Source organism: Herpailurus yagouaroundi, unplaced genomic scaffold (genome assembly GCF_014898765.1).
Source record: "Herpailurus yagouaroundi ecotype Mexico unplaced genomic scaffold, PumYag 67793, whole genome shotgun sequence".
Classification (NCBI taxonomy): Eukaryota; Metazoa; Chordata; class Mammalia; order Carnivora; family Felidae; genus Herpailurus; species Herpailurus yagouaroundi.
Genome location: NW_024420586.1, coordinates 1496734 through 1516459, shown reverse-complemented (window position 1 = coordinate 1516459; position 19726 = coordinate 1496734). Strand labels below are relative to the sequence as shown.

The window sequence follows — 19726 nt, the reverse complement described above, 5'->3', positions numbered from 1 at the left end:
AGGATTTCAAACAATTTATAGAAAAAAAGGATTTTTAAAAATTAAAGTAAAATATTAAACTAATGAAATTAATTTCACCTATTTCTTTTCCTTTTTGATGTGAACATTTAATTACCTTTAAAATTATATAGGTGACTCATATTCATGGTTTACATCATGTTTATATTGGACAGTGTGGTTGTAAACTCATAACAGGCCGTCTATAGGTTTTTCTCCAAGTTCTTTGTATAGTATCTGTTGGTCTTGATATAGTTGCAGATTTCATCTCTATTTTTAGTTTCTTTTTATTTTTTTAAGTCTATTTATTTTGAGGGGGGAAAGAGAGAGCGTGCATGATTGGGGGAGGGGCAGAGAGAGAGAGCTAGAGGGAGAGAGAGAGAGAGAGAATCTCAAGCAGGCCCTGCACTGTCAGCCCGAACCATGAGATCATGACCCAAACCGAAATCAAGAGTTGGAGGTTTAACTGACTGAGCCACCCAGGCACCCCGCACCTATATTTTTAAACTTGTTAGTTCATTTTAAGCGGAGGTTGTTGTTGTTGTTGTTGTTGTTGTGTTGTTGTTGTTTAGGAGGAATCTTGTGGCCTGGGTTATTTCTGCAGATGGTTTGTATTTTTTTCCTGCTAGGCTTTCTAGGCTGTGGAGGGTGTCGATAGCCAGGTACAATTGTTTATGTTAATTTACTGTCTTGGAGGTTCCTAGGCTAAGTTTGGGGTTAGTAGATTCTACCTATGTGGGGCTCCATCATAGGAATTTAATTTCACTCTAAAGGTTTATTGTCATTTCACTGGGTAGATAGGTGGAGAATTTTTATTTCTCATTCACTAGGATTAGTCTTTCTAGTGTCTCAATCATAATCCCAGTTCTCAGTTCTAGTGTTCCACCTTGAGTGAACAAATCTGTGATCAGCCTTACATATGTGTGCATTGAAATCAAGATCCTCCTATCATTGGGCTAGTACTGTGTCCAGAGCTCCACAAAAATCAGCATGTACTTCTAGAATTCTGGCTCTCAGGAAGCTCTTCAATTCTGGCTCCTGAAGAGTTCACATTTTTTGAAGTCAACTCTATATTAAAATGTATTAGGTTTATCCAACATCATTGGGTTTTATAGGAAGAGTTCCTGTATTAGCTAAGTAAAGTCATTTTGCTGGAATCTGAAATCATAATTTCTTTAACCTTTGTTCTTTGATAGACTTTAGATTGTTCAGTTATTCAATATGTAAAAAATGCTGCTATGGGCATTCTTACATGCACATTTTTCAATGTATGTCTGTCTCTTATGGAGAATTCTTATATTTTTGTCTTAGAGATAAATTCATAGAAATAAAATTGTTGAATCAAAAGAAATAAATGCAAGGCAATGTCTTATAGAGAAATGAACAGACACATAGATTAGGGGAACAGAATAGAGAGTCCAGAAAGTGACTCACACAAGTATATCCAACTGATTTTTGTTAATGAAAAAAGCAATTCACTGGAGGAATGATGATCTTTTTAGTAAATCATGTTGTACATTTGGATGTATCCATAGATCAGAAAATAAACCTCAACCTAAGCCTCACACCTTACACCAGAATTAACTCAGAATGGATCATAGATCTAAATGTTAACTATAAAACTTAAAAAAATAAATGTAAAGTATAAAACTTTTAAATTTTCATAGGAAAATGCAGGAGGAAATATTTATAATTTTGGTTCAGCAGAATTTTTAGGCATGACACCAAAAGTGCAATCCATAAGAGAAAATAAAAAAGACAAATTGGTCTTTATCAAAAGTTTTAAACTTTTACTCTGTAAGGGAATGTATTAAGAGGATGAAAAGACAAGCTACTGACTAAGAAATTTCACAAGTAACATATTTGACATAGGACTTATATCCACCATATATATGAATCGCTTTAAACTCAACAATAAGATCATATTCCCATTGGAAAATATGCAAAAAAGGTGACCAGACATTTAACCAGAGAGGATATACAGAGGGTAAATGAGCACATAAAAATATGTTCAGGGACATTAGGCATTAGGTAAATGCAAATAAAAGGCATGATATCAGTGCACATTAATCAGAAAGACTAAAACAGAACATAGTGACAACACCAAATGCTGGCAGGATGTGAAAAAACTGAATCTGACATAGATTGTTGATGGAAATGTAAAATGCCACAACCCTCTGAAAACAGTGCAGCAGTTTCTTATAAAGTTATGCTATTTACATGTCATAGGACCCAGTAATCACAATTGTGAAATTGTGCACACGAATATTCATGGCAGCTTTATTTGTAATAGCCCCATACTGGAAATAACCCAGATGCCCTCTGATGGGTGAATGGGTGAAGAAACTTGTTCACCCATATAACGAGGATATAACTCAGCCATGAAGAGAGACCAATTTTTGATACCCACAAAAACTTGGATGGATCTTTAGGGCATTATGCTGAGTCAAGAAAGAAGCCAATCTCATGAGATTATATAGTGTATGATTCCATTTATATAATACTCTCAGAATAACAAAATGATAGTGATGGAGAATTGATCATTGGTGGTCCGGGTTAGAATGGGAAGACATGAAACTATAAGGGGGATATGATTGGGGAGTTTTTGTGGTGATGGAACATTTCTGTATCCTGATTGTGGTAGTGGTTACGTGAATCTATACAGGTGAAAAACTTTCATAGTACTACGCACCAAAAACACAGATGAATACATGTAAAAACTAAAGATATTTAAATAAGGCCTATAATTGAGTTAATAGTATTGTACCAATGTCAGTTTCCTGGTTTTGATATTTTAGTATGACTATGTAAGATGTTATCATTGGGGAAAGGTAGGAGAAACTATCATAGGAATACTTTACTATGTTTTTCAGTTCTTGGGGTTCTTAAATTATTTCCAGGTAAAAGGTTTTAAAAAGGTATAAAAATTTCAAAACTATTAATACAGATTGCCAAATTAGTCTGAAAAGATCATATCTATTTTTCTTGCATGCTAATAGTATTCCCAGCGGCTCTCTATAAATTTAGCATACTTGGTATTTGTTATGTATTTATCAATATCTGAAGTCATGCTGTTGTTTTCTTATTTGATTAGTTTCTGTTTTTCTGTTTTTTTCAAAGTTTCCTTGTTTTGAGAGAGAGAGAGAGCATGAGGAGGTGCAGAGAGAGAAGGAGAGAGAGAATCCCAAGTAGGCTTCATGCTATCATCACAGAGCCCAATGTGAGGCTCGATGTCACAAACCATGAAATTATGACCTGAGCCAAAACCAAGAGTCAGATGCCTGACCGGCTCAGCCACCCAGGCACCCCTGTCTTTTTCATAAAGTCAGGGGTAATGTCTCATACAGTTCTCTGTTCTTAGTGACCCACAAAAGTACTTGGCATAAAATGGGTCCTAGATTAATGTATTTTGTGGGTTTTTTTTAGTTTATTTACTTATTTTGAGAGAGACAGAGAGCATGTAAATTGGACACGGTCAGAGAGAGTGAGAGAGAGAGAGAAAGAAAGAGAGAATGAACCCCAAGCAGGGTCCGTGCTGTCAGCACAGAGCCTGAGGCAGGGCTTGAACCCACGAGCTGTGAGATCATGACCTGAGCTGAAAATACCAGTCGAATGTTTAACCGACTGAGCCCCCCAGGCCCCCCAGATGAATGTATTTTGAATGAATGAATGAATGAATGGAGATAAAATAGCTTAATTGACTCTAGTATTAGTGAGATGGAAAAACATTTTTTTTAATTGGCCATTATAGTTTTTCCTTTGTTGATTGACCATTAATGTTATGTGCCCTTTTTTTTCAATTGGGGGATATTTATCATGTTAAGAATTATTTATATGTGAAAATATTTATCCCTTGTCATTTTTCAAAGATTTCCCTGGCATCCATTTTGTTATTTTTGTTCATTTTTTCTTCTAAATTTAAAAAACTAATATTATGAAGCTAAATGTTTTTTGGTCACTAGCCCTCGTTGGGTTGCTACGGCACTGTCGCAAACATTAGGCTTCACGGCTGACGCAAGAAAGCGGGGCGTGGGCTCAGGCGCACAGAGGCCGGACGCTTGCGTCATCCCATGCTCCTCTGCGTGTTGGCCGCACGCTAACAGTCAAATGGGAGCCATGCTCTGGCCCCCCAGGGGGAAAACAGTGTTTTTTGTGGAGTTGGGGTCCCGAAGCTTTGTGCGTGGGCAGTCTTGGACCTGGCCACACTGAGATAAGGAAGCCTCCTCAGCTGGTATTGATGCCGAATGTGACTTTTTAGCGTATTAAAATGGCTGCGCCCCAAAACGCCGTCCCTTCCTTGTCGGAATGCCAGTGCCTCATCTGTGTGGAAATCTTAATCGAGCCCGTAACTCTGCCTTGTAACCACACACTCTGTAATCAGTGTTTCCGGTCAACTATCGAAAAGGCAAGTTTATGCTGTCCTTTCTGTCGCCACCGGATCTCTTCGTGGACCCGGTACCATGCCCGAAGAAATTCTCTTGTCAACCTGGAACTGTGGCAGATGATTCAAAAACACTATCCAGAAGAATGCAGGCTTAGAATGTCTGGGCAGAAATCAGAGGAGATGGTTGATGACTTTAAGCCAGTTTGCTTATTAAGTAAGCCCGGGGAATTGAGAAAAGAATATGAAGAGGAGGTAAGCAAGATGGAGGCAGAGCGACGAGCCATTGAAGAAAATGAAGAAAAAATGAGTAAAGAATACATACAGAGATTATTGGCAGAAGAAGAAGAGGAGGAAAGACGGCAGTCACGAAAAAGGCAAAGAGAGCTGGAGGAACAACTGAAAAGTGATGAAGAACTAGCAAGAAAGCTAAGCTTTAATCTTAATTACTGTGACAGAAAGGACGTGGCTTCTCCTTTGAATTCCACAAAACCTGGTACGGTCACAGCCAAGTCTCCAAAGAAAAGTAAGAAGAGAAACACCAACACTGGAGATATTCAGACATACTTCTCACCTAAATTTCAGTTTGGGTCAACATCACGGTCTGAAGTTGCCCAAGAAAGCAGGAATATCTCCATGTCCAAGGAAACTGACACCACTGTCGTAAAAAGCCCTGTGTGGCAAGATACAGTAAGTGAAGAAGATATGCCAACAGTTTTTCCACAACTATCCATGGACATTCAGGAACAGGCTGCACAGTCTTCAGTAGAGTCACCTGTACCTCAGTTGCATGACAACGGTAGAGAATGGTGCCTTCAACAAAAAATGAAAATGAAACGAAGCAATCGTGATAAAGAGGTACGTGTCCTAAATAACAAGGGACCTGAAGCCAGAGTTCCCTGCTTTGGAGAAACAGAGAGTGCATGCACTGTATCAGGTATGACACAGATAATTGAAAGTAACAAAGTTGACACAGAAAATGAAGACGATTGCCCACTGATCAGTGAAGATATTACCAAAGGAAAAAACCAGGAATCTTTGTTTGAAGCAGTCACGGATCCATGCATTTCTGCAAAAAGAAAGAAAATGTTCCCCAAAGCTTCCTCAGCTCCAGAGGAAACAGAAATCCACGTTACCGAGAATGTCATAGATTTGGAATGCTTGCCTTCTGAGAGAAATAAACAGGAAGAGCAGGACTGGTTTTTTGCATATCAGCTTCAGCAAGAAATAGATAAAGAACAAGTGAAGCCCAACCGGCAAAAAGGGTCCCCAGATGAATATCAGCTACGTCATATGTCTTCACTTCCAGACAAATTGCGAAGTGGGCAGAGGAAGTATTCCAAAGACCAGAAGTTCAAAAAACAGACTGATAGAGAGCATTTAAAATCTCGGAGAGGCTCAGAAAATGAAAACTGACAGCCATCTCTTAAGATCCAGTTGAAACATTCAGTTAATGTTAACAGGAGAAAGATACCAAATCCTTCTACAGATAATTGTAATGTATCTAAAAGGGCTCATTCCCTACCATCTAGTAAGTCACAGACAACTATTTTTCAGATGTTTCAGAGGTATGGAAAGTAATGTGTGAGTAAAGGGAGTCTTTTGTAATCTAGTAAAGCTGGATTGTGATCATCTCTTTTTGGTTGGAGAGTCTTTATAAATTGTTTCATTAATTCTGCTCTGTGGTCACATTCCCTGTCCTTAATAAAAGGACTGTGTTGGGGCGCCTGGGTGGCTCAGTGGGTTAAGCGGCCGACTTCGGCTCAGGTCATGATCTCGCGGTCCGTGAGTTCGAGCCCCGTGTCGGGCTCTGTGCTGACAGCTCAGAGCCGGGAGCCTGTTTCAGATTCTGTGTCTCCCTCTCTCTGACCCTCCCCCGTTCATGCTCTGTCTCTCTCTGTCTCAAAAATAAATAAGCGTTAAAAAAAAAAATTAAAAAAAAAAAAGGACTGTGATTATGAGGGAGGAATATACACATGCGTTTCTGCCAAACTCAGTGGTAATCAGGAGTCCCAATCTTTTCCTTTTAAATAACTGTGATGTACTAAGTTTGACAATCCTTATGAATATAAAAATGCCTTGGCGAACTCCCGAGAAATCTTCAAGTGCCATTTTCTTTCCAAAAAATGCATGCTTTTTGGCCTTTGCTTCTTTCCCTTTTTATCCTAGCTAGTAATCAAAGCAAGATTATAATACTATACCAAGTAGTTAGGAATCCAGGCAGGGTAAGTTCTCCTGCTACTTTCCCATATATTTGCAGAACGCTTGAAACGTATCTTCCATAACACCAAAGGAATCTAGTTTTCAGTTTGACTTGAATTATTTTAAGCATTATAGCAATTTCTTCCATTTAAAATGGTTTATGATTAATGTGAGATCAGAAAAATAAGAGTTTCCTGGAAAATTAGGAATTAGTTGACAAAGGAAACTAGTCTCTTGTTGCAAAAGGAGTTAAAAGTTGGGGTGAGGCTCAATGGGGTGGATTGACAATTTAGAAACACTGGAACTGAGGGAATAATCAGAAAAGGGGTCAAGGTGGAGTAGCAGGTGAGTTTTGGCAGAGGATTCTCCTTCCTCCTATCTTTGCTAAATGACATGGAAAACATTTGGGTGTTTTAGTTTTTCACACCATAGTATCTGGATCTGGTGGCAAATCAAAATCAGTTACTAAATTACCTGAAGTTGGGGGAATTAACATTTCTCTTAATCTGCTATCCCAGGAAAAAAATGGGAATTTACTTTAGGAGTTAAATATAGTATCTCATGTTGTGAGACCTGAGACATAACTATGTGTCTATTTCTTTATACTATCATTTGTATTGATACTGTTATTTGTGTTGATGGACAGAAAAAGAAAGTCTGATGCTTGGGTTTTGCTGTCTTACCCCTGAAAGTTAAATCAGAAGGCAGTGATTTCATTTTGTCAAATTCAACTCAGAGACTTAATCTTTTGTTTATTAATATGAACGACTTTAAGCAAACAGCAGTTTTAACAGCATTTCTGCTGATCTCTAGTTCTCTGTCCTTTTAAAATAAAAATACAATAAAATGTCCTGGAGCTAAAAAAAGTATTTATGTTTAAAGAAAAACTGGTTTCTCTCTTTGTCTTTAGCTGCAAAAGATCCACTGGATCTGAGAAATATGCTAGTTTTCTAGAAATTATAAGGTTGTATTCAAAATCGCAGATCATTGCTTGTAATTTATCTTGCAGTTAAGTAGAGATCAACCTACTTTGCCGCATTAGTGCTTCCTCAGCGTTATTTATTAGAGTGCCTTTTGTTTCTTTATTGGTTCGGTTTACATTAACGTCATGAGTTATTAAATACACATTTCCCTTAGAATTTTTACCTTGTTGTTTCATTTGTCTTTTCCCAAAATAGTACCACTGAGTTTAACTACTCTACTTAACACACTGTGGTATCTGATTACACAAGTCTTGCTTTAAAAATATTTCTTATTTATTCTTGCTTCCTGATTGATCTAAGCGAACATTCTGCAAAATTTGAACTAAAAATGCCTAGCTTCTTGCTGTTAGATTTGATTTAGAAAATACTTCGGAGAGGGTTGGCATGTTTAAAATATTTAGTCTTTGTAACCGACAACATGGTGTCTCTCTTCAATGTATGTAAGTGTTCGTTATGGTATTTAGTCAAGTTTTATAGTTTTCTGCTCATAGGTCCTGCTCATTTTATCTAGTTTACTCTTAGACACTTTATATTTTATTGTTTAAATCTGAAGACAATAGATTTTCCATTATACCTTCTAACTAGTTTTTTTTCTGCCATGCTTGCAGTTTGTATACTTATTATGTAACTCAGTCTCTTATCGCTATTTTCGTAATTTAAATATGTTTCATTCAATTTTTGTTGTACTTCTAAGACTGGTAGTGTTCTATTTTTCAAAAAATGATGATGTTGTCTGTTCTTTTTCTGGATTTATAACCCATATCTGGTCTTAAAACTTAAGTAGTGTTAAATAAAGGTAATAAAAATGATCATATTTCTCATATTCTTGACTGTAGAGGGAAGGCATTTATTGCTTTACCATTTAGCATAAGAAATATATATGAAAGATACATGACATAAATATATATTAAAATATGTATAGATAGACATAAATACATAAATCTGTATAAATGAGAAATCTGTAAGCCATCATGTTTATAACCTTCTGGCTTTCTGAATTTTCAAAACATGAATGGGAATTTCATCAATTGCCCCTTCAACCTCCGACTGAATAACCATAATTTTTCTATGGCATAATGATATAATCCATAGCCTTTCTAATACTGAACTGCATTACATTATTTTAAGAAAGCATATCACATGTGATTGTGTTTGTTAACGTGTTGCTGGATTCAATTTGCAAGTACCCTTTTAGGATTTCTTCAGTTATATTAATTAAGGCCATTAAGTATTTTGTTCATGTTTGTCAGGTCTTTTTTAGGTTTTTATTTCAATTCCAGTACAGTTAGCACACAGCATTATATTTGTTTCAGGTGTATGATACAGTGATTCAGCAATTCCATGTATCACCCGGTGCTCATTACAAGTGCCCTCCTTAATCCCCATCACCTATTTAACCCATCCTGCCCCTCCCACCCCTATGATAACCATCAATTTGTTCTCTATAATTCACAGTTTGTCGGGGCTCCTGGGTGGCTCATTTGGTTAAGTGTCCAACTTCAGCTCGGGTCATGATCTCACAGCTTGTGAGTTCAAGCCCCGCGTCAGGCTCTGTGCTGACAGCTCAAAGCCTGGAGCCTGCTTCACATTTTGTGTGTGTATCTCCCTCTGCCCTTCCCCTGCTCATGCTCTGTCTCTCTCTGTGTCTCAAAAATAGGGAAACATTAAAAAAAAAGTTTGTTTCTGGATCTGTCTCTATTTTTCCCCTTTGTTCCTTTGTTTTGTTTCTTAAGTTCCACATATGAGTGAGTGAAATCATATGGTATTTGTCTTTCTTTGATTGACTTCATTTAGGATTATACTCTCTAGCTCCATCCATGTCATTGCAAATGGCAAACTTTCTTTTTTTTTTCTTCTTATGACTGAATAATATTCCATTGTATGTATATTACATATCTTCTTTATCCATTCATTAACTGACGGTCACTCAGGCTGCTTCCATATCTTGGCTATTATAAATAATGCTGCTATAAACATAGGGGTGCATGTATCCCTTTGAATTAGTGTTCTTGTATTCTTTGGTAAATACCCCGTAGCGTGATTGATGGACCACAAAGTAGTTTTATTTTTACCTTTTTGAAGAACCTCCATACTATCTTCCACAGTGGCTGTACCAGTTTGTATTCCCACCAGCAGTGCATGAGTGTTGTTTTTAATCTATATCCTCACCAACGCCTGTTGTTTCTTGTGTTGTTGATTTTAGCCACTCTGCTGCCAGGCGATATCTCATTGTAGTTTTGATTTGCATTTTCCTGATGATGAGTGATGGTGAGCATCTTTCCATGTGTCTGTTGGACATCGTTCACTGTGATTAACTGGGATTTATTCCTGGGTTGCAAGCGTGGTTCAGTATTTACAAATCAATCAATGTGATATATCACATCAGTAAGAGAAAGGATAAACCATATGATCATTTCAATAGATGCAGAAAAATCATTTGACAAAGTGCAATATCCATTATGATAAAAACTCTGTGATGGCAGAATTGGGGGAAAACAACAGTGCGTGAGCAAAGCAGTCTTGTGTCTTTTAGGCCAAGTGAGGCGCTTCGCTCATTGTGTTCTCATCCACGCCAAACATTTTACTGGGATAGGAATCCGCATCATAGGTATCACAGTCGTCTGCACGGCCTGCTTGGGCCTGTAAATCAGTGTAACATTGGTATTGCATTTAATTACTGTGTGTCTAAGCAAGTGTCTTAATTCAGTTTCTCTTCCAAAGCAGAGTCTCAGACAAGGACTCGGGTGCAGGTAACGTATTTGGGAGTGGACTCCAGGAACAGGAGTGAAGGAATGAGTATAATGGGACAGTGGAGGAAGAAAAATCAATAAGAAACGTGTTATTGAACTGGTTAAATGATGTGTTCAATCTCTTCGGTGGCCCTCTGAGAAACTGTGTAGAGTATACTTAGAATTGTCCCTCTAGCATGCAGCCTTTATCCACCAATTCCTGTCTTAGTTCATTGAGGGTTTACCCCTAGGGACTTTCACACCTCCTGGCTGCTATACTGGATTGCTGAGTAAGTAAGTAATGGCTCTGCAGACACTGTGGGTAATTGAGGTGGGATGTTAAGATACAAAGGGTACTTAAAAGAGGTGCAGCTGAAGTTAGAGGCAAAGAGGTTTGGCCTGAGGCACCAAAACCCTCTGTCACAAGCAGCTTCTTCACTTCAGACTCATTAGTGATAAAGCTGATATTTTGGTCTCCATATACCTCACTCCTCCTTGTCTGTTTTTTTTAATGTTTATTTCTTTTCTGAGAGAGCATGCAAGCATGCGCATGAGTGAGGAAGGGACATAGAGGGACACAGAGGATCCGAAACAGGCTTCACGCTGACAGCAGAGAGCCTGACCTGAGCGGAAACCAAGAGTTGGACGCTTAACTGACTGAACCACCCAGGTGCCCCCTCCTTGTCTATTTTTGGATAGATTTAGGATTGCAAATGCGTGAGCAGTGTTACTGTCGTGGTTATTTGGTTTGGAATTCTTAAAATTGTAATAGTAGCAACCCAAGATATATTTCTCTTATAGACCTTGTAAGTAAACCAAATTTTAAAGTATTTTACACCTCTAACACTACAAAAATAAATATAAAGTTATTGATTCCAGCATTATTAGCCATTGTAAAATATTGGAAACAACTAAATTCTCATCCACAGGAGATGACTGAATAAACTATTTATAGTACATCTACACAATGGAATATTATGGGGTTGTAGAAAAGAATGAGGAATATCTCCAGGAATTGATATGGTGTGGTTTTCAGGATATGTTGTTACATGAAAAAAACCTGACGTTCAAAAAAGCATTTAGTACATGATACCTTCGTGTAAGATAGAGGTGAGGGTAAGAATGTATCTGCTTATTTTTGCAAGAAGAATCACAGGAATGTGGAACAAAACCTCATGAGATTAGTTATTTATGAGGGTGGGTAATATCAGGGTGGAATGGATACAAGAGGGAGTGACAGCTTTCTGAGTATATTTTTGTACAGCTTTTACTTTTGGGAGTTTGTTAATGCATTACATATTGGAAAATAAAATTGAATCAACAAGGATAGATTAAACACTAAAAGTAAATTGAAACAAATAAATATAACTGTTTTTAATGTGAATAACATAAGTTACAGTGAAGGAAAATAAAACTAACCAAAATAATTTGGAACACAGTACTTTGATGATATGCCTTCAATATAAATACAAAAAAGAACTGGAAAGAAATCTTGAACTCTTTGATGTAAATTTGTTTTCCATAGTGACATGGGTATAGCAATTCTGAAACAATTTTATATGTATTTCAGTAATGAAAAAATAAAATATTGATGTTTCAGGAAGCCAATATCTCTCATTTTTAGAATGAAAGAAATATAACATGAATTGGGAGAAGGCAAGGCCAAAAAATACATGGCACTGAATTGAGTGAGAAATTCCAATGTGGTAATTAGTATTGAGATACTCGTTTCTAAGTACCATTCCATGTTAAAAAGGGAAATGGCTGGTTCCAGGGCTGGAGGAAGGAAAATACAAGATGCATCTGGGCCATCTTCTTGTGCTATAAATTAAGGAAGCACTTAAAAGAACATAATGACATTTCAACAAAATGTACAAGCCAGCCTGAAGGAGCTGAGACTAAGCCAAATTTAGGAAAAATGAGTCATAAAATGAATGACAGAAATTAAATATAACCTGTTGTTTAAAATGAGAATTCATTAGTCCATACTAAGACACACACACACAAATGCCAACTTAATAAATATAGAGGAATTGACACAGACAATGGTCATTTCAGATAAGATCATCAATGGATGTTAATGCTGTTAGCTAAAAGTTTGGGTAACGGCATATTTGCCTGGGCTAATAATATCTTCCCCCCAATTTCTCATTAATTACAAAGGAAATTTACAGTGAAAAGACTTGAGGGGTACATGCATTCCAAGTAATCAAAGTTAGCATCACTAATAATGAGAAAAACAGACCTCAAGCAGCTCCTGATATGAAGCACTGGAAACAAGACAAAATATGTGTAATGTCCCTGACATAAATGCATAACCTGGATCTCCACATGACACGGCATTAGGTAAACTTAAATTGAGGGTCGTTCAACAAAATAATTGGTCTGTATTCTATTCTGTAGTACTGGGGAACTTTTTTATATAAAAAGAGACTGCAGAGACATGACACCTAAATGCGGTGGTGATCTAGGACAATGTCCAGTACCATGAGGGAATAATGATATAAAGAACGTCATTAGTACAAATGGCAAAGTTTGACTCTGTACATATGCACAATATATTAGATGACAATATTGCATTAGTATTAAAGTCCTGAATTTGATGCTAGTACTGCTGTTTCTTAAGGCTATGTGTGGGAAAGTATTAACAGGTAAAGCATCATGGTGCTGACAAATGACTGAATTCTATAACTCGGCACAACTACTAAATAACAATAATCAAATTTATTGTACCATAATAGCACAATCTATAAACATATTCTTTTGAATATGAGATATAATACTTGTTATTATATATGAGGAGAGCAGATGTGGCAAAGTGTTAACACTGAGTCTAGGTGAAGAGTATCTGGGAATTCATTTTATTACTCAGGCATCATTTATGCAGGTTTAAAGACTTGTTCAAAATAAAACGAAACAATTAAAGGAAAATGCTTTAGGTAATATATTTATCTGTAATTTTAACACTTAAAATGTGTTTTTCATAAATTCTCTCACTGCTTTTTGACACACAACAGGACACTATGCCTGAGCCTTAATATATTCTGTAATAATTGGCACATGCTTGGTATCTAAAGAACTAGAAAAATAATTTGTGCCCAGTATACTCTAATTGGCTAAATTTTGTGACTCACGCATCCGTTCTTAGAATGTGAGCCCAAATAAGGGTTATTCCTCTAGCCTATGTGCCTAACTTGTGCCAAACCTTAAAAAAAAAAAAAAGAAAAAAAGGCATTTCTCTCTTAATTGGGACACTTACTTTTATCAGTAATTCTATTTTTATTACATTTTTTCATTTAATGATGAATGATTAGAGGAGCTGTAAGTTGGCATTGGCCATAATTTTTAAAAACTTAATCTGCAGAATAAATTCTAGATAAATTCAAAAGATAACAGAAATTTCTCAAAAATTAATTTGATCTCCCTTAACCAAGATGCTTTAAATTAAAGACCTGGATGAATTAAGTATGATTTCCCTGCCATCTACCTTTTCAAAATGCTCTGAAGTGTACTTATGATGAGATAAAGTGTTTTTTATCCTATCGATCAAAAATTTAATATATACTTAGATACTGATGACTAATGGAACAAACCAGAACTCCTTGTTGGGAAGAAAAATAGCTATATAGACTTTGACAGGAAAATCACGAGAATAGATAGTTCTATGTAAAGTATCTTGGGTAACTTTTATGAATATGCTTTCTGGACTTAAAATTCCAAGTATATGGAGTAGATCTACTTGTCCTATTATTCCCACTAAATTCAACTAAAAAACTCCAGCTTGTATGTATAAGTAAACATAGGAAGACTCTAGAAGAATGAAGTAAGAAGGCAGATCTGCTAGGGACCTCAGGACCTGATGAAAGGCAGGGTGGTGAGTACTTCAGGTTCTCTTTTTGCCTTATACATCCCACAGTTGAAGCTGAAAAGGTGGTAACCTGGAAATGCTAATGGTTGCAGATAAAAAATATCACAGGGTGAATTATAATCACAGTCTCACCCATAACTAATTTCGATGATTTAGATGTTGAGAATTTGGACCTTTAAGCTGGCAAGACTTAGAGGACAGTTTGGAGTTAAGTTGATGCTGTAATGGGTTGATACTTTTGGGGACCTTGGGCTAGGGTGAATGTATTTTGTGTGGGATGGGCATGTGTCTTTGTCACAAGGTGGACTGTATAGACAGAATAATTGCCCCCCAAAGAGGTCCAAGTCCTAGTGCCTATAACCTGGTAACATCTTACCTTATGTGGCCAAAAGGACTTTACAAAGGCAGTTAAATTAAGAACTGTTTTTCTTATCATTATTCTCTTCTCCAGGAGTATTTATTTATTTAATTTAAGTCCAAGTTATTTAACGTATAGTGTAGTAATGGTTTCAGGAATAGAACCCAGTGATTCATCACTTACCTATAATACCCAATGCTCATCCCAACAAGTGGCCTCCTTAATACCTATTACCCATTTAGCCCATTCCATCGCCTACCTCTCCTCCAGCAACTCTCAGTTTGTTCTCTGCCTTTAAGAGTCTCTTATGGTTTGTCTCCCTCTTTGTTTTGATCTTATTTTTCCTTCCGTCCCCCTGTGTTCATCTGTCTTTTTTCTTAAATTCCGCATATGAGTGAAATCGTATGATACTCATCTTTTTCGCTTAGCGTAATACATTCTAGTTCCATGCAGGTTGTTGCAAATGGTAAGATTTCATTCTTTTTGATCACTGAGTGATACTCCATTGTATGTATGTGTGTGTGTGTGTGTGTGTGTGTGTATACACATACACATCTTCTTTATCTTTTCATCAGTCAATGGACGTTTGGGCTCTTTCCATAACTTGGCTATTGTTGATAGTGCTAGTATAAACATTGAGAAATTAGGAACTTTTAAATGAGATTATTCTGGTTTTCTGGGTGGGCTCAATGTAATCACAGTGGATCCTTATAAGGGAAAAAGGGTGGCAGAAGAGTCAAAGTTAGATACAGAGATGTCATACTGGAGCCAGCAGTCAGAGTGATGTGATTGCTGACTGAGACCACAAGCCAAGTAATCAGGGAAGCCTCTAGAAGCTGGAAAGGGCAAGGAAATGGATCATCTTTTAGAGCCTTAAAGGAACTCAATCCTGCTGACATCTTGATCAGACCAGGAAGACAGATTTTGGAGTTCTGACATGCAGAGTTATAAGAAAATATAGGAAATTAGTATACATTTGAAGCAGTAACTGATAGAACTGAAAGGAGAAAGAAACAAAACACATTTATAATTGGAGACTTCTTTTTCTCAAAAATGTGTAAAAAGACTACACATAAAATCAACAAGGATATAAAAGAGTTCAGTAATACCAGAAACAAACAGGATCTGATTGACATTTATACGAAACTGAACACAACAATAGCAAAATATATATATTCTTTTCAAGTCTTCATGGAGCATATATCTCTATAGATTATATTTGGGACCATAAAACAAACATCAGCAAATTTAAAAGAATTGAAATCATGTGTTCTTTGACCACAGTGCCATTAAAAAAGAATAACAGAAAGATAACAGGAAAGTCTCTAAATACATGAAAACTGAGCAGCACACTTGTAAATTATCCATAGGTCAAAGTATCTATCATGGGTGATAAAAAATGGATAAACTGAACACAAATGAATATGCAGCACTTGAAAATTTGTGGGACACAGCAAAAGCAATGCTCAGGGGGAATCTTCTAGTACTAAATGTGTATATCAGAAAAGAAGGGGGCACCTGGGTGGCTCAGTCAGTTAAACATCCGACTTTGGCTCAGGGTTTGATCTCATGGTTCGTGAGTTGAAGCCCTACATCAGGCTCTCTGCTGTCAGCATGGAGCCCACTGAGGATTCTCTGCCCCTCCCCCCCCCGCCTCTCTGTCTCTTTTTCTCCCTGTTTCCCTCTCTCTGCCCTTACCCTACACGTGTCCTCCCTCCCTCTCCGCATCCCCTGTCTCTCTCTCAAAATAAATAAACTTTTTTTTTTTTAAATCAGTGTAGAGGTGCCTGGCTGGCTCAGTCACTAGAGCATGTGACTCTTGATCTTGGGTTTGTGAGTTTGAGCCCCACTTTGGGTGGGGCTCAAATAGATTTAATAGACTTAAAATCTATTTTAAAAAATGAACTAATGAAATTCAGGCTAAAGAGAAATGACAATTATATAAGTCAGTGCAGAAGAAGCATTTGACAAAAATCAATGCTTATTTATGATAAACACTCTTAGCAAACTAGGAATAGAGGAGTGCTTTCTCAACTTGGTAGAGTATGTAGTAAAAACTGACAGCTAACATACTTAATGGCAAAATATTAAATGCTTTCCTGTTAAGCATTGGTAAAAAAGCAAGGATGTCCATTCTCCCCACTCTTATTCAACAGGGTGATGGAAGTTCTGTCTAGTGCAACAAGACAAGAAGTGGAAATAAAAGGCATAGAGATAAGAAATGAAGAAATAAAACTATATTTGCAGATGATATGATTGTCTATATCTAAAGTTACTAAAAGAGAATCTTCCTAGAACTAATAAATGAGTTCAACAAGTTCATGAGATACAAGATAAACACAGAAAAATCAATCCCATTTCTTTATACTAGAAATGAACATTTAAACCTTGAAATTAAAAATAGAATCCCATTTGTGAGTGCTCAAAAAAAAAAAAAAATACTTAGTTGAAAACTGAATAAAACCTATCCAGGACTCGTATGCTTACACCAATACATTGTTTGTGAAAGAACTCAAGGATGTAAATAAAAGGAGAGACATACCATATCCAGAGATTGGAAGGCTCAGAATAGCAAAGAAGTCCATTCTCCCCAAATTGACATACAGGTTTAAGGCAATTCCTATCAAAATCCCAGGAAGATTCTAAAATGTATATGGAAAGGTGAAAGTACTAGAATATCTAAGACCACTCAGAAAAAAAAAAAAAAAAAAAAAACTTGGGAGAAATCAGCCTATTTTGAAACTTACTATATGTAAGTACAGTGATCAAGGCTGTAGGTCACATAATTAATGGAACAAAATAGAGAATCCATAAATAAACCAACACAAATATACCCAACTAAATTGGGCTTCCATGAGTGGGGGGGCAGGAGGGGGAGGATCTAAGTCTTAAACAAAACTTAACAAAAAATGAATCATAGACCTAATATAAAATATAAAACTATAAAACTTCTAGGAGAAGAAATCATAGAAAACCTTTAGGATTTAAGACTAGGCAAAGCATTTTTAGATTTGATACCAAAGTTATGATCCATAAAAGGACAATTAGATCAGTAAGTTGTACTTAATCAAAACTAAAAACTTTTGGTTTGTGAAAGACCCTGTTAATATGATTAAAAGATAAGCTTTGGAGTTGGAGAGAACATTTGCCAACCACTTTTCTGAAAAAGGTCTAGTACCTAGAATATATAAAGAACTTAGAACTCAATAGTTAAAAAGCAAACAGTTTGGTCAGAATATGAGCGAAAGACATGATGAGACATTTCAGTGAAGAATATAATGTCGATAGCAAATAAAGGACAGGAAGAGATGTTCAACATCTTTAGTCACTAGGGAAATGTAAATTAAACCACAATAATATATCATTACACACCTTGCAGAATGGCTAAAATTACAGAAAAATGTCACAGCACCAAATGCTGGCAAAGATGTGGAGAAGTTAATACACTGGTGGTTGCAATATGACATGCTCTAGCCACTTTAGAATGGTGTAGAGTTTTCTAAGCTTTCTAACTGAACTCTCAATTTTGGAATAGCTGTGTATATGCATGAGTTATGCAAAATAATACAGGGAGATTTCATATAATCTTTAGCTTGCTTAGGTATATTTTTAATTTTCAGATTGGTTCCATAAAATGTTCATTATTCACATAAAATATATGAGACAAAATCTATCATTGGATTCATGTTTTCTTGTTCTTGATAGAAAAAAGTAAAATGCATTAAATATACAAAATAATAACACAAATAGAATGTATATTTTACTGTTTTGGGGTGGAGAGTTTTAAAAATATCAATTCAGGTTGGTTGATAATTTTAAGGTTCTGTTGTTAGGTACATGCCAGTTTGGAATTCATAATTCTGGATGGATTGCCTTCTTTGTTAATAGCTAATGTCCTTCTTATGCCTAATAATATTCATTGTTCTGATCCTAAGAGTGCATAGTTGGTTTGACATTTAGAAATAAATCAGTATAGGCACCATATTGCCAAATAAAGGAGACAGCCCATATAATCATCAGAAAAAAGATGCCAAAAAACATGATAAAATTCAATAGACATTTATGATTAAAACACCCTCTGGTAACTAGAAATAGAAGGAAATGTCCTTAACCTGATAAAGGGCAGCTATGAAAAGCCCACAAGTAGCATAACACTTAATGATGAAAGATGAAATATTTTCTCCCTCGGATAGGGAGCAAAGCATGGATATCTGCTTTCCCTATTTCTATTTAGCATTGTGTTAGACATCTTACCCACCATAATGAGATGATAAAAAGAAATCACAAGACATAATAATTAAAAATAAAGAAAAACTGTCATTGTTTACAGATGATGAAATTGTATACATAGGAAAACACTACAGAATCTTCAAGAGACTTCATAGAACTGATATGTTAATTTAGTAAAGAAACAGTATATAAGCTTATTATATATAGCCATTGTATTTTTATGTACTACAAATAAACATTTGGAAAATTAAATTTTAAAAAAATCCACAAGGTCATAAACAATAAAATTGCAGATTATATTTAATGATTAGACATGTATGTCTTGCACAGGTTGAGAGAAATGAAAGTGGAACAAAAAATAGGCTTAGAGAATGAATAGTTTTGAAATTTTTTTTCTCTCTAAATTTATAAATTCAACACATTCTCAATCAAAATTTGACTTTTAGATATCTGTGTATGTGCACACACATACACACACAATGAAAATTATATGCACAGAATGATTTGAAAAAATAATGTTAATAGCAGCTTTTTCATGATAGAGTCTGGAAGAACTCAAGTACATCTCTCCAGGAGAATGGATAAGCATATTATAGTAAATTTCTATAATGGCATACTGGTTCAGCAGTATAAAAGGAGGAAATTACTGAAAGACAAAAACATGGATGAATCTAAAACAAAAACATTAAGTTGAGCAAAATAAAGCCAGAGACAAAAGAACACGCACTCTATTATTTCATTTATATGAAGTCCAAGAGCAGGCAAAAGTAAGCTATGTTGATTGAAATCATGGGATGATGGTCTTTAAAGGGACAGAGGAGGATTTTCTGGGATAATAGAAACATTGTATATTTTGTTTCAAATGTTCATGATATGGACGTATGCAATGGTAAAAACTCATCAAACTGAATAGTTAGGATCTCTTTGTTTTATGTTAATTACAGTTCAACAAATTAATGTTGCCCAGGTTATTGACCA

General features: G+C 36.0%; 1 protein-coding gene and 1 long non-coding RNA gene across 2 annotated transcripts in view; both read left to right on the top strand.

Annotated features, from left to right (window-relative positions):
• LOC121026048 (uncharacterized) overlaps positions 1-19726 on the top strand; it is a 552687-nt gene that overhangs the window by 441862 nt on the left and 91099 nt on the right. The gene's annotated exons all lie outside the window — the stretch shown is intronic.
• LOC121026044 (E3 ubiquitin-protein ligase RNF168-like) lies at positions 4060-6012 on the top strand. The gene is given in 1 exon segment (XM_040468855.1): positions 4060-6012. A coding segment is annotated over 1 exon segment (1695 nt). The 5' UTR covers positions 4060-4264; the 3' UTR covers positions 5960-6012.